At 43.8% G+C, this 14,558-nt stretch overlaps 1 protein-coding gene across 1 annotated transcript in view; it reads left to right on the top strand.

The window, feature by feature from the left end:
* LOC105537776 (chromosome unknown open reading frame, human C10orf76) overlaps window positions 1-14,558 on the top strand; it is a 234,786-nt gene that overhangs the window by 5,147 nt on the left and 215,081 nt on the right. The window contains exon 2 of the mRNA XM_011977448.1: window positions 13,368-13,480. Coding sequence (XP_011832838.1) covers window positions 13,379-13,480 — 102 coding nt within the window. The 5' untranslated portion in view covers window positions 13,368-13,378. The remainder of the gene's footprint in view (window positions 1-13,367; window positions 13,481-14,558) is intronic.

Below are 14,558 nucleotides of genomic sequence, written 5' to 3'. Positions count from 1 at the left end.
CCTCCTGAGTAGCTGGGATTACAGGTGCTCGCCACCATGTCCAGCTAATTTCTATATTTTTAGTAGAAGCGGGGTTTCACCATGTTGGTCAGGACAGCTTTGAATTCTTAGTCTTAAGTGATCTGCCTGCCTTGGCCTCCGAAAGTGCTGTGATCACAGGCGTGAGCCACTGTGCCTGGCCTCTTTTTTTTTTTTTTGTTTTTTTTGAGATGGAGTCTTGTTCTATCACCCAGGCTGGAGTGCAGTGGTACGATCTCAGCTCAGTGCAACCTCTTCCTCCCAGGTTCAAGCAATTCTTGTGCCTCAGCATTCTGACTGGCTGGGACTACAGGCATGTGCCACCAGGCCGGCTAATTTTTGTATATTTAGTAGAGATGGGGTTTTACCCTGTTGGCCAGGCTGGACTTGAACTCCCGACCTCAAGTGATCCACCTGCCTTGGCCTCCCAAAGTGTTGGGATTACAGACATGAGCCACCATGTTTGGTGAGTTGATTGACTTTTCTTGGATAAAATGGGAGTGTTGATATTATGGATATCAGTTTGGCGTTTCCATAGAAGTGTTACTTTAACTGAATCTTTTTTTTTTATTTTTTGAGACTGAGTCTTGCTCTATCGCCCAGGCTGGAGTACAGTGGCACCATCTCAGCTCACTGCAACCACTGCCTTCCAGGTTCAAGCGATTCTCGTGCCTCAGACTCCTGAGTAGCTGGGGTTACAGTGAATCCGGTTTTTAATGGTCTAGTTAGCTCCTGATGTTTTGCACTAACAGGACATTCTGATAGGGAGAAGTGCTACCAGAGAGAAAGATTTAATGGCTTTATCACTTACTAGTTGTGTTGCTTTGAGCAAAGTAATATCGTCATTGTAAAAATAGGTTGGGGCTGGGTGCAGTGGCTCATGCCTGTAATTCTAGCACTTTGGGGGGCCTAGGTGGGAGGATTGCTTGAGCCCAGGAGTTCGAGACCAACCTGAGCAACATGGTGAAACTCAATCTTTACAAAAAATATGAAAAGTTAGCCAGGCCTGGTGCCATGTGCCTGTAGTCCCAGCTACCCAGGAGGCTGAGGTCAGAGGATCACTGAGGCTACAGTGAGCCATGATTGTGCCACTGTACTTCAGCCTTGGTGATAGAGACCCTATCTCAAAAAAAAAAAAAAAAAAAAAAAGATGCAGGCCCTACTCTATTTTCTTTCTTTCTTTCTTTTATTTTTTTGGAAACAGAGTCTCACTCTGTCCCCCAGGCTGGAGTGCAGTGGTGCAATCTTGGTTCACTGCAACCTCTGCCTCCTGGGTTCAAGCAATTCTCCTGCCTCAGCCTCCCAAGTAGCTGGGAGTACAGGCACTTGCCACGATGCCTGGCTAATTTTTGTATTTTTAGTAGAGACGGGGTTTCTCCATGTGAGCCAGGCTGGTCTGGAACTCCTGACCTCAAGTGATCCGCCTGCCTCAGCCTCCCAAAGTGCTGGGATTACAGGCGTGAGCCACTGTGCTAAGCCCTATTTTTAATTTGGAGATATAGAATCCTTGGAGTGACTAGCAGTAGAAATTCATTAAAATAGAAAGGGGTTGTTTGCTTGTCTTAGAGCCAGTCTTTTGGGTGGAATTGGGGGAACCTGTCCCATGCTACTGAAAGAAGCTGTGCCAAGGAACCATGTGGAACAGTAGGATGTGATCTAGTAAGTGAGCTAAATACCTGGGACTTTTAGAAAGGAAGAAAGAATGATGCCCACATTCTTCACAAAGGGAAAAAAAAAGAAAGTGGGAGGCATATTAGGAGATAGCTTGAAGGGCTGGGGCTTGGAGGTAGAAAAACTGCATTCTCTTAAGTTCTTATAGTGCTAATGTTTACCTCCAGGTAGTATGGTAGGCCTTGCAGAAAGGCTTAGGGAGCAGGTAACTTTTGCTGAAAGGTTTTTAAAAAAACCCTTGTATCTAGAGGAACTAGGGAATTTTTAGGAGATCAGGACAGGAGACTTACTGGTAAGTCAGGGTAGAAGACTATTTCTGGCTTGATATAAACATGTTCCCTCAGCCAGGCACGGTGGCTCATGCCTGTAATCCCAGCACTTTGGGAGGCCGAGGCAGACGAATCACTTAAGATGAGTTCGAGACCAGCCTGACCAACTTGGTGAAGCCCTGTCTGTAAATAAAGTACTAAAATAAACTGGGTGTGGTGGCATGCGCCTCTAGTCCCAGCTACTTGGGAGGCTGAGGCAGGAGAATTGCTGGAACCCAGGAAGTGGAGGTTGCAGTGAGCTGAAATCATGCCATTTCACGACCCTGGGCGACAGAGTGAGACCCTGTCTCAAAATGAAACAAAACAAAAGCGTGTTGCCTCCTTTGTGTATTGGGTGAATGGCTCATGGTCAGATAATGGGAATATTTTATTTGACTTCGCCACAAGTCTTGGACAGATAAGACTTTCATCTCCATCACTAAGCATTGTGGATACTATAGTCAGTGTGTCTTGTAGTGATCTTCTTTCACATATGGGGAAATGGGCTACAATCCCAAAGGAAGTGTGATTTAATGCGGGGAGAATGAGATGTGGTAAGGCGAGTGTTGCTTCATGCCTTTTTCAGAGACTGCAGAGGTTTCATTCATTCTTTCAGTATTCTCTGTCTAGATACTCCTTCCTTTTCCAAGTCTGGTTTAAGGCTTGGATGAGTACCTCTCAAACTTTAGTGGTCATCAGAATTACTTGGGGCAGGGTATTTATTTATTTATTTATTTATTTATTTATTTATTTAGAGACGGAGTCTCCCTCTGTCGCCCAGGCTGGAGTGCAGTGGCACGATCTCAGCTCACTGCAAGCTCCGCCTCCCGGGTTTACGCCATTCTCCTGCCTCAGCCTCCCGAGTAGCTGGGACTACAGGCGCCCGCCACCTCGCCCGGCTAGTTTTTTGTACTTTTTAGTAGAGACAGGGTTTCACCGTGTTAGCCAGGATGGTCTCGGTCTGACCTCGTGATCCGCCCGTCTCGGCCTCCCAAAGTGCTGGGATTACAGGCTTGAGCCACTGCGCCCGGCCAGGGTTTTTTTTTTTTTTTTTAGACGGAGTCTTGCTCTGTAGCCCAGGCTGGAGTGCAGTGACGCGATCTCGGCTCACTGCAAGCTCCGCCTCCCGGGTTTACGCCAGTCTCCTGCCTCAGCCTCGCAAGTAGCTGGGACTACCGGCATCCGCCCAGATGCCCGGCTAATTTTTTGTATTTTTAGTAGAGACAGTTTCAGCGTGTTAGCCAGGATGGTCTCCTGACCTCGTGATCCACCCGCCTCGGCCTCCCAGAGTGCTGGGATTACAGGCGTGAGCCACCCCGCCCGGCCGGTTTTTTAACCTCTTTGCTATTGACATATTGGGCTGGATAATTCTTTGTTGTGCGAGGCTGCCTCGAGTATTGTATGATGTTTAACAGCATCCCTGGCCTCTCCCAATTGTGGCAATCAAAAATGTCTCCAGACATTGACAAATGTCCCCTGAGAGGCAAAATTGCACCAGTTGAGATCACTGATCTGGAGTGATTGTTAAAAATGTAGACCCAAGCTAGGCACTGTGGCTTATGCCTGTAATCCCAGCACTTTGGGAGGCCAAGTGGGCAGATAACTTGAGCTCAGGAGTTTTGAGACCAGCCTGGGCAACATGGTGAAATCCCATTTCTACAAAAAAATGCAAAAATCAGCCAGGCATGGTGGTGCATGCCTGTAGTCCCAGCTACTCGGGAGGCTGAGGTGGGAGGATCACTTGAGCCTGGGATGCAGAGATTTCAGTGAGCTGAGATCATGCCTCTGCACTCTAGCCTGGGTGACAGAGCATGTCTCTCAAAAAAAAAAAAAAAAAAGTTTGGTTCAGTAGAAGGGTAGGAAGGCTTAAGAGTTTACATATTTAGGAGGCACCCCAGGAGATTCTGAAATAGGTGATCACAGCTCATCAGTATTAAAACATACTCTCTCCTAAGCTGAGGATTGTAGACTCTTACTTGACTTGTTTTCCATTTCTTTTTTCTGTCCTGTTTTATAGTATCTTTCCATTCATTATCAAGTTTTGATGGAGAATTATCCTCAGAGCACTGAATATACTCAATTAAAATAGTGAAAAAAAATTAAAAATCCTCAAAGATAGTGGGAGAGTTTAAAAAAAGTATCAGTTAAATCCTGTAGTGGACATTAGGGTGTTTTATCCTTAAAAAATTACCATATTGGATGTATCAATATGTCTATCAACTTGACTAGACACTCGGATTCTTCTCCAGTTTTTCCTTCCAAGTTTTCTGCCATTCCTGTGAATTTGTCTGTTTCTGTTTCATTTTACTATTACCTATATTTACAGACAGATGTATACATCAGACAATTATCTTTTACTTTCTACCGTGGCACCTTCACCCACTGACAAACTAGAGTGGTGACTACTCAAGATATCTGGACATTTCATAGTTTGTTCATTAAAGCCAATGAGTACATACTCCCTCTTACTCACGTAGAACCTCTTCACAGATTCTCTGTAGGCCCTCAGCTTTGTTTATGTATAGATGACTCTGCTCCTGCTCATTCCTCTGCTTTTTGAGATACAGTATAGCATAGTGGAGAAGAACAGGAACTCTAAGGGTTTGAGTCCCTACACTCACTTATTTGGACACGTTTCTTTTCTCTCTTTTTTTTTTGAAATGGAGTTTCACTCGTTGCCCAGGCTGGAGTGCAATGGCGCAATCTCGGCTCACCACAACCTCTGCCTCCCGGGTTCAAGCGATTCTCCTGCTTCAGCCTCCCGAGTAGCTGAGATTACAGGCATGCGCCACCATGCCTGGCTAATTTTGTATTTTTAGTAGAGATGGGGTTTCTGTATGTTAGTCAGGCTGGTCTTGATCTCCTGACCTCAGGTGATCTGCCCGCCTTGGCCTCCCAAAGTGCTGGGATTACAGGTGTGAGCCACCACGCCTGGCCCATCTTTTCTTTTCTCTTTTTCTTTTCTCTCTTTTCTTTCTCTCTTTCTCTTTTCTTTCTTTTTCTCTCTCCCTCTCTCTCTCTCTTTCTCTTTCTCTCTCTCTTTTTCTTTATTTCTTTTCCAGTTCATGCTTTAGTTTTCTCATTGTAAACTTTCTGAATCATAGGGTCGTTATGAGGATAAAATGAGTTAATATGTATGAAGTATTTAAAACAGTGCCTGGTACATAATAAGAGCTAAATAGACTCTAGTTGTTATTTTATTTTTATTTTTCACTCTTGTAGCCCAGGCTGGGGTGCAATGGTGCAATCTTGTCTCACTGCAACCTCCACCACCTGACTTCAAGTGATTCTCCTGCCTTAGCCTCCTAAGTAGCTGGGATTACAGGCATGCACCACCATGCTCCACTAGTTTTGTATTTTTAGTAGAGACAGGGTTTCACCATGTTGGCCAGGCTGGTCTTGACCTCTTGACCTCAGGTGACCTGCCTGCCTCAGCCTCCCAGGTGCTGGGATTACAGGTGTGAGTCACCACACCTGGCCTGGTTGTTATTTTAGATAAGTGTCCTGAGTGTTCAAGCCTGGGGGCCCTACTCACCTGTTCTGCATTGTTCTAGTGTTCTGCACTGGTTCTGTTAAATTTTCACATATATGAGAACACACATGTACTTTTTTTTTAGATTAAGGACTATTTTACATAATGTGAAGTATACAACTTAATGATATTTTAACATGTGTACTCATTTTTGTGACCTTCGCTTAGAGATTGAGTATATTTCCGTCACTTCAGAAGGCTTCCTTGTGCTCCTTCCCAATCATCTCCCCACCTCTCCTGTGTCATCATAGATTACTTTTGTCTTTTAAAAACTTCATGTAAATGGAATCATCAGGTTGTACTCTTTTGGTTTGGACATTTTTCATTACATATTTTATTTTTTTTTCTGAGACGGAGTTTCACTCTTGTTGCCCAGGCTGGATTGCGATGGCGCAATCTCGGCTTGCCTTAACCTCCGCCTCCTGGGTTCACGTGATTCTCTTGCCTCAGCCTCTGGAGTAGCTGGGATTACAGGAATCACCACCATGCCCGTCTAATTGTTTGTGATTTTAGTAGAGACGGAGTTTCTCCATGTTGGTCAGGCTGGTCTTGAACTCCCGACCTCAGGTGATCCGCCTGCCTCAGCCTCCCAAAGTGCTGGGATTACAGGCGTGAGCCACTGCCACTGCGCCTGGCCCTCATTCAGTATTTTCTATGTAACTTATTCACATTGCTTCATGTATCAGTAATGGGCTCTTGTAAATTTCTATATGGTATTCTATTGTATGACTGTATCATAATTGTCCCATTTACTGCTGATGGATATTTGGATTCTTATATATTAAAAAAATTCACAAACACAAAAGACCAACTTTAATAAACTTTACAAAAACATTTCAGAAAAGGAATGTCTATGCTCTGTCTAGGCACGGTGGCATTTCTGTTTCGTGAACACACCAAGTGCATTCAAATCCTGAGGTCTTTGCACTTGCCATTCCATCTATCTCGAACACTTTTCCCAAGATTTTTAGTTGGCTGATTTCTTCCTGTTATTCCAGATCTTAGCCCAAGTGCCACTTCTTCAAAGAGGCCTACTTTAATCCCAGATGAGAGTAGTTCCCTTTGCAGTTTGTCTTCAGGGCCCTTACCACTGTCTCAGTTTATCTTATTTGTTGTCTGTTTCCCTTCTACTGGAATGAAAATTCTGTGAGAGAAGGGATCTTTTCTGTCTTGCTTACTGCTGTGTTCCTAGTGCCTGTGCCTAAAAGGTACTCAATGCATATTTGTTGGATGAATGAATGAATAAATGTCTGATCTCTACATATGTTTTTTTCCCCCTAAACTATTTACTTGTGTTTCTCTCTTTTTTTTTTCTGAGACAAGGTCTGGTTCTGTTGCCCAGGCTGGATGCAGTGACATTAGCTCACTGCAACCTTTGCCTCCTGGGTGCAAGACATCCTCCTGTTTCAGTGTCCCGAGTATCTGGGATTACAGGCTTCTGCCATCACACCTGGCTACTTTTCATATTTTTAGTAGAGATGGGATTTTGCCATGTTGCCCAGGCTGGTCTCGAACTCCTGAGCTCATGTGATCTGCCCGCCTTGGCTTCCTAAAGTGCTGGAATTACAGGTATGAGCCACCATGCCTGGTGTGCACATTTACTTTTATTCATTTTCCTTCTTTCCCCTTCTTTTCTTTTCTTTTCTTTTCTTCTTTTCCTTCTATACTGGTTGAAATATTTTAGGATGTTTACCTTGGCATCTAGCTATAGCATTGTTTTTGTTTGCCTCAGTGTGAAGAGAGGGTGATACTTGGTGACAGTCCATTACAAATGTGAACGTAAGACTGAGTACAGTGGCTCATGCCTGTAATTCTAGCACTTTAGGAGGCTGAGGCAGGTGGATTGCTTGAGTTTGAAACCAGCCAGGGCAACATGGCAAAATCCTGTCTCTATAAAAAATACAAAAATTAGCTGGTTGTGGTGGGGTGGCGTGTACCTATAGTTCTAGCTACTTGGGAGGCTGAAGCGGGAGGATGGCTTGCGCCCAGGAGGTGGAGGTTGCAGTAAGCTTAGATCAGGTCACTGCATCCAGTCTGGACAACAGAGACACACTCTGTCTCATAAAAAAAAAAAAAAAAAAAAGCTGGGCGTGGTAGCTCATGCCTGTAATCCCAGCACTTTGGGAGGCCGAGGTGGGCAGATCACGAGGTCAGGAGATGGAGACCATCCTGGCTAACATGGTGAAACCCTGTCTCTACTAAAAATACAAAAAATTAGCCGGGCGTGGTGGCAGGTGCCTATAGTCCCAGCTACTCAGGAGGCTGATTCAGGAGAATGGTGTGAACCTGGGAGGCGGAGCTTGCAGTGAGCCAAGATTGCGCCACCGCACTCCAGCCTGGGCGACGGAGCAAGACTCCGTCTCAAAAAAAAAAAAAAAAGTTAACCTAGAACCCTAGAACTCTGGACTGTTAAATTTGAAAATGCACAGGGAGTGTTCCTTTGCTTCCTTCTACAGATTGGCAAATTGAGGCCCAGGAAAGGAAAAATAAAATTAGCATTATAGAATGATTGTATAAGACTTGGAACTAAAACTTAAGGTTTTTTTTTTTTTTTTTTAGATGGAATTTCACTCTTGTTGTCCAGGTTAGAATTTCACTCTTGTTGTCCAGGAATTTCACTCTTGTTGTCCAGGTAGTGAGCACAATCTCAGCTCACTGCAACCTCCGTCTCCTGGGTTCAAGCGATTTCTCTGCCTCAGCCTGCCAAGTAGTTGGGATTACAGGCATGCGCCACCACACCTGGCTAATTTTGTATTTTTAGTAGAGATGGGGTTTCACCATGTTGGTCAGGCTGGTCTCCAACTCCTTACTTTAGGTGATCCCTATGCCTTGGCCTCCCAAAGTGGTGGGATTACAGCCGTGAGCCATCATGCCCTGCCAAACCTAAGGCTTTTGATAGATTAACTGTGGTAACTCTGGAAATTAGGGTGAATTTCTGTTAACTTCATTTTTTGGTACTAGAGTTGGCACTAGGCTCAAGAAGACAGTAAAATAAATGAGTAACCAACTAGCTAAGTATAACTGGCATTCCTTGCTTATTAGACAGTTGAAGAATTTGGCTTTAGGTTTTAAAATCTTAACATTTGGCCACTTCATCCTGCAAGGATGTGAAATCATGTGCATTTAAGAAGTGTGTGGCTGGATTGCTTAAGATACAGATCTCCTTTGACCCCTCCCTCCCAACCCCCAAGACACAGATCTTAAAAAGTTGTATCACACCTGTAATCTCAGTACTTTGGGAGACAGAGGCAGGCAGATTTGAGGTCAGGCGTTCAAGACCAGCTTGGCCAACATGGTGAAACCCTGTCTCTACTAAAAATACAAAAATTAGGCCGGGCGCGGTGGCTCATGCCTGTAATCCTAGCATTTTGGGAGGCTCAGGTGGGTGGATTACGAGGTCAAAGGATCGAGACCATCTGGCTAACATGGTGAAACCCTGTCTCTACTAAAAATACAAAAAAAGTATTCGGGTGTGGTGTCGGGCGCCTGTAGTCCCAGCTACTTGGGAGGCTGAGGCAGGAGAGTGGCGTGAACCTGAGAGGCAGAGCTTGCAGTGAGCCGAGATGGTGCCGCTGCACTCCAGCCTGGGCGACAGAGCGAGACTCCGTCTCAGTCGGGTGTGGTGTCGGGCGCCTGTAGTCCCAGCTACTTGGGAGGCTGAGGCAGGAGAGTGGCGTGAACCTGAGAGGCAGAGCTTGCAGTGAGCCGAGATGGTGCCGCTGCACTCCAGCCTGGGCGACAGAGCGAGACTCCGTCTCAAAAAAAAAAAAAAAGTTGTATGACTTGGATCTTCCAGAGAGAAGTTGGCAGCAGCTCATGTGGCTAACAGTCTTTCAGGTTTAGGAATAAAAGCCTTCATTGATTTACCATTCAGCTGAGGGGATTTGAAACCATTTGTAAGTTTGATAGTAGGTAAAATTAGTATTGAAAAGTTGCCTGATTCTTTTTTTTTTTGAGACAGAGTCTTACACTGTCGCCCACGCTGGAGTGCAGTGGCACGATCTCAGCTCACTGCAAGCTCCGCCTCCTGGGTTCACGCCATTCTCCTGCCTCAGCCTCCCGAGTAGCTGGGACTACAGGCGCCTGCCACCATGCCCGGCTAATTTTTTGTATTTTGTTTAGTAGAGATGGGGTTTCACCGTGTTAGCCAGGATGGTCTCGATCTCCTGACCTCATGATCTGCCCGCCTTGGCCTCTCAAAGTGCTGGGATTACAGGCGCCTGATTCTCTTTTTACAGTTTGTCTATGTCTTATTTCTGAGACAGTCTTAAAGCCTAAACTGACATTTCTGTGGTATTACTGTGCCTTTGCTGTGTTTGCTTCTTTACCAGAAGGATTTAAAAGCTTGGATCAACAGAGGTCATAGCATAGTCATAGAATATTTTTTTTTCTCCCTTATTATCCCATAGCATTTTCTTTGTATTTCTACTCTATAAATTTCTCATGATTTGCTTTGCACTATGGATTTTTATGTGTCTGTCTGTACCAGTAGATTATGAGCTCCCAGAGAATCAGGTCTGGAGTTTCCCCTCTTTAATCTTATAATGCCTGAACTAGGGCTTTAGGTGCTTTTTATATATTTGTGATATTTCAGTGATGCTGAGAGAATCATTAGATAATAGTCTGGTTCAATCCTCTTGTTTTACTTGTGAGGAAACTGAGAGGCACAATGACTTGTCTATGTCACCGAGTTGGTTGGGAGACCTGTGTTCTAGTCTCATTTCTGCTGGTTGCTTGTTCCATTATGCCTTGCAGCTTCTCAGCTGATGCTGGTTCTCTCCTCTGGGTAGGAGGGGGATGGTTGTGAAATAAGAAAAAAGTGCTTGAGAATGTACAGATTATATTCACATTACTGATGTGCTGCAACTTTCTGCTCTACCAATCAGATATTTTACTTTTTCTTAGAGATGGAGTTTCCCTCTTGTTGCCCAGGCTGGAGTGCAGTGACGCGATCTCAGCTCACTGCAACCTCTACCTCCCACGTTCAAGCGATTCTCCTGCCTCAGCCTCCTGAGTGGCTGGGATTACAGGCATGCACCACCATGCTTGGCTAATTTTGTATTTTTAGCAGAGACGGGGTTTCTCCATATTGGTCAGGCTGATCTCGAACTCCCAACCTCAGGTGATCCACCCGTCTTGGCCTCCCAAAGTGTTGGGATTACAGGCGTGAGCCACTGCGCCTGGCCGATATTTTTTTACTTTCAAAGTTAGGAGCATAGGCTTAATTTCTGAGACCCAGAGCAAAAGTTTTGTTAGAGTTCTATAGTTTTCCCAGTCTGCCACCTTAGAAACTCCCTGGGTAGGCGTGCTGGCAGGAGGAGAAGACTTTATGTTGTCAGTTTCCAGTCACATTTGAGGCAGCTTGGGTGGTAAATTCCAGTTGCCTGTGATGACAGAGAGTAATGAGTTGAGGCCTTGGCTGATTTTCCTGCTGCTCCAGATGGAAGGAGAATGATGAAAATAATTTAATTTCTTAGGAAATTTGGTAGTTTGGATTGGAATTGTTTTTCCCTCCTCTCCTGTTCCCTTTGCTTATTAGAAAGTATTGATTCTGAAATAGAGAAAGTGAGTTTATTAGATTTGGGGTGGACATTGATTAGCTGTAACCCATTTATAAATCCTCAGAAGGGGATATTTGTAAACATGTACTTTTCATGTCTGAGAACTTGTGGTTTCCACTCTTCCTGCTAATCAACTGGTTGAAGCTGAGCACAGGCAGGATCCATATCCATTAAGTTTAGAATTGCATTGCTTTTGGTTTATTCTAATAGGAATCTCTTGATTTCCAATTTATTTTTCCTGAATAAGGACATTTTCCTCTTGACAACATATTTAAAAAGACACAAGAAAGTTTTGAATGGAGGCTGTATTTCATGCTTTAAGGAAAAGCCATGATCAATATAATGTTAATTGCCCCAAATAGTTTTCTCTTTTTGTTATTGTTACTGTTTTTTTCATCAGTTCCCTCTGGACTATAACAGAATTTGAGGGCTAAGTTAAGCCTCGATAGAGATAGGTCCTAGTAAAATTTTAGGTCAGGCTGGGGGCGGTGGCTCACACCTGTAATCCCAGCGCTTTGGGAGCCTGAGGTAGGCGGATCACGAGGTCAGGAGTTCGAGAGCTGCCTGGCCAACATGGTGAAACCCTGTCTCTACTAAAGATACAAAAAATTAGCCAGGCGTGGTAGTATGCCCCTGTAATCCCAGCTACTCAGGAGGCTGAGGCAGGAGAATCACTTGAACCCGGGAGGCAGAGGTTTCACTGAGCTGAGATCACACCATTGTACTCCAGCCAGGGTGACAGGACAAGACTACATCTCAAAAAAAAAAAAAAAGTCTAAAAATAAAATAAAAATATCTAGTTGGTGAAGTTTCCTGTGCTTTAGTGTATGCTCAAAGATGAATCTCCTCTTTTGGCTATATGTGTTAGAGAAGGACAATGTCTAAGATACAATCTTTTGTACTATTGGATGCATCTCTTCCTTAAACAAAATTTTGATTTTGATCAGAAAGATAGTGCATATTTTCCAAAAGTCATTGATCAAAATTAGGTCTGCTGTGTTGGATTTGTCTGGAAGTAAAATCTGGCCCCTCCCTATCCCACATACTTGTCATTGGATGAGACTAAGTTTCATATCTAGAGCACAGGATTTAAAGGAAAGAGAGGAACTTTGTTAATAATGAAAAGAACCTGGGAGGTGAAGGGAATATGTGTAAATTCTCAGTGAAGACCTGTGGGATTTCAGGTTCTCCATTGAAAAAAAAAAATCGAGAATTCCTTAAAGCAAGATGGGAACATTTGGGCATGATTCATGGAACTACTTTTATATAGAATTGAAAAGTACATTGGAGTTTGATCTGCAGTAGTATTTTTTATATATATATACACACACAATTAAATTTGAAAGTAGTATATTACTCTATTCAGTTATTTTGAAATCAGATTTTTTTGGCCTCTTGGCTGCTATTTTCTGCCTTGGGTCTCTTTCCAGAGGAATTTAGATCTAAAGACAGTCAAGTGCAGTGTGATTTATGAGGCAGTGAAGGCCAAGTACTTTGCAGTGACGAGGACCTACTTACTTTGGGGAAATCAATGAAGCACATCAATCTGCAGCACACTTCTTGCCTTAATGGTCCAGCTCGATCAATATTTGAAATTTAACTTCACCATCAGTCTGTGGGCAGTGTGTGCTTTGCAGCCTTCCTTCCATCAACCTCAAATATATGGCCAGACCTATTACAGATGGAGCGAGTTACACCTTTGTGTTTGGTTTTGGATCTGCTTTAAGCCTTGTCCACTGGCACATTTTAAGGATGTAAAATGTGTTGTGCTGTTGGCCAAGTAATGATTTAAACCTTGGCATTAGCTAGTCAGGGAGGAGAGTGTTGGACAGATGTACAAGGTCTGTAGCATGGATGTTTATCAGTTATTTTTCCTAAACATTTTCTCACTAAGCGGTATGTCAGTGACTCCAGCACCTTGGAGAGCATTCTGCCACTGACTGGCTTTCTTTTCTTTTCTAAGACTTACTTTTTTTAGAGCTGTTTTTAGGTTCACAGCAAAATTGAAAGGAGAGGGCAGAAATATCCCGTATGTCTGCTTCCTTCATATATGCACTGCCTCCTCTGTTAACAGCATCCCCTACTAGAGTGGCATTTGTTATAAATGATGAACTTGCATTCATATATTGTTACCACCCAAAGTCCACAGTTTACGTTATAGTTCACTCTTGGTGTTGTATATTCTGTGGGCTTGGACAAATGTATGACATATATCAGCCATTTATATTATCATACTGAGTATTTTCACTATTCTAAAATGTGACTTTCTGTCCACAGATTCTCTAACCATGGCACAGGTAGAGAAACGTGGGGGTTTGCTCCGGAAATCTTCAGCCTCCAAAAAACCACTGAAGGAAAAAGTGGTGCTGATGTATGATGAGATCTTCATGGTAAGGCCTGCAGCCCTGTTGTGTACAGCTTGACTCTTTAGTTTCTTAGTTCAAAATGAGAAATACCCTTACCTCTGCCTGCTACCTTCAGGTTCCTTGGGGGATGTGGGAGGGAGGAGAGAAAGAGGGTTTGAGGGCAAAAATGAAAGCTCTCAGAGTAGAGATTATAATCATGTATTAATTAACATAGGTTGTTATTGTGTTGTCCTTATAGGTTGTTGCCATGAGCCAGGTAAAACAATTGAAAGGAGGGAGGAAGGCTGGGGAAGCTCCTTTTCTGAATATTTTAAAGAAAGACTTGCTCTCCTTGTGATCTAACTTAGGACTCTCTTATCCTAGATGTCCCATGAAGTTTCTTTTGGACCTAGAATTCTATAATTCAGATACTTTTAAAGGATACATTATTATATTCCATCTCAAGTTGTTGGTAAACGAAATAATTACTTAGGACTATCTCATTCTCCAGCTATATGGGATAACTGAGGAATTATTAGCAATTGGGTTGGAGATTTCTTTGGGTCTTCAGAACTGATTGAACATGGTCCAAGCCTATATTGTAAAATATACCCTATCAGGGGCTGGATGCGGTAGCTGACGCCTGTAATCCCAGCACTTTGGGAGGCTGAGGCGGGTGGATCACAAGGTCAAAGTTCGAGACCAGCCTGACCAACATGGTGAAACCCCGTTTCTACTAAAAATACAAAAATTAGCCGGGCATGGTGGTGCACTTCTGTAATCCCAGCTATTCGGGAGGCTGAGGCACAAGAATCTCTTGAAGCTGGGAGGCGGATGTTGCAGTGAGCTGAGATTGTGCCATTGCACTCCAACCTGGGCAACAGAGTGAGACCTCATCTCAAAAAAAAAAATACCCTATGAGGGAAGATTAATTAGATATGCTACAGGGGTACCTGCCTTCTGAAATTCTGGTCATAAGTAGTATGCATAAAGTAGAATAATACTTACAAAAAGAATTACTGGCTGGGTGTGGTGGCTCATGCCTGTAATCCTAGCACTTTGGGAGGCTGAGTGGGTGGATCTCTTGAGCCATGTTGCCCAGGCTGGTTCAAGACCAGCCTGG

Source organism: Mandrillus leucophaeus, unplaced genomic scaffold, assembly GCF_000951045.1.
Source record: "Mandrillus leucophaeus isolate KB7577 unplaced genomic scaffold, Mleu.le_1.0 Scaffold18, whole genome shotgun sequence".
Taxonomy (NCBI): Eukaryota; Metazoa; Chordata; class Mammalia; order Primates; family Cercopithecidae; genus Mandrillus; species Mandrillus leucophaeus.
The sequence above is the reverse complement of the archived record's forward strand: the minus strand, read 5'-3'. Positions and strand labels throughout refer to the sequence as shown.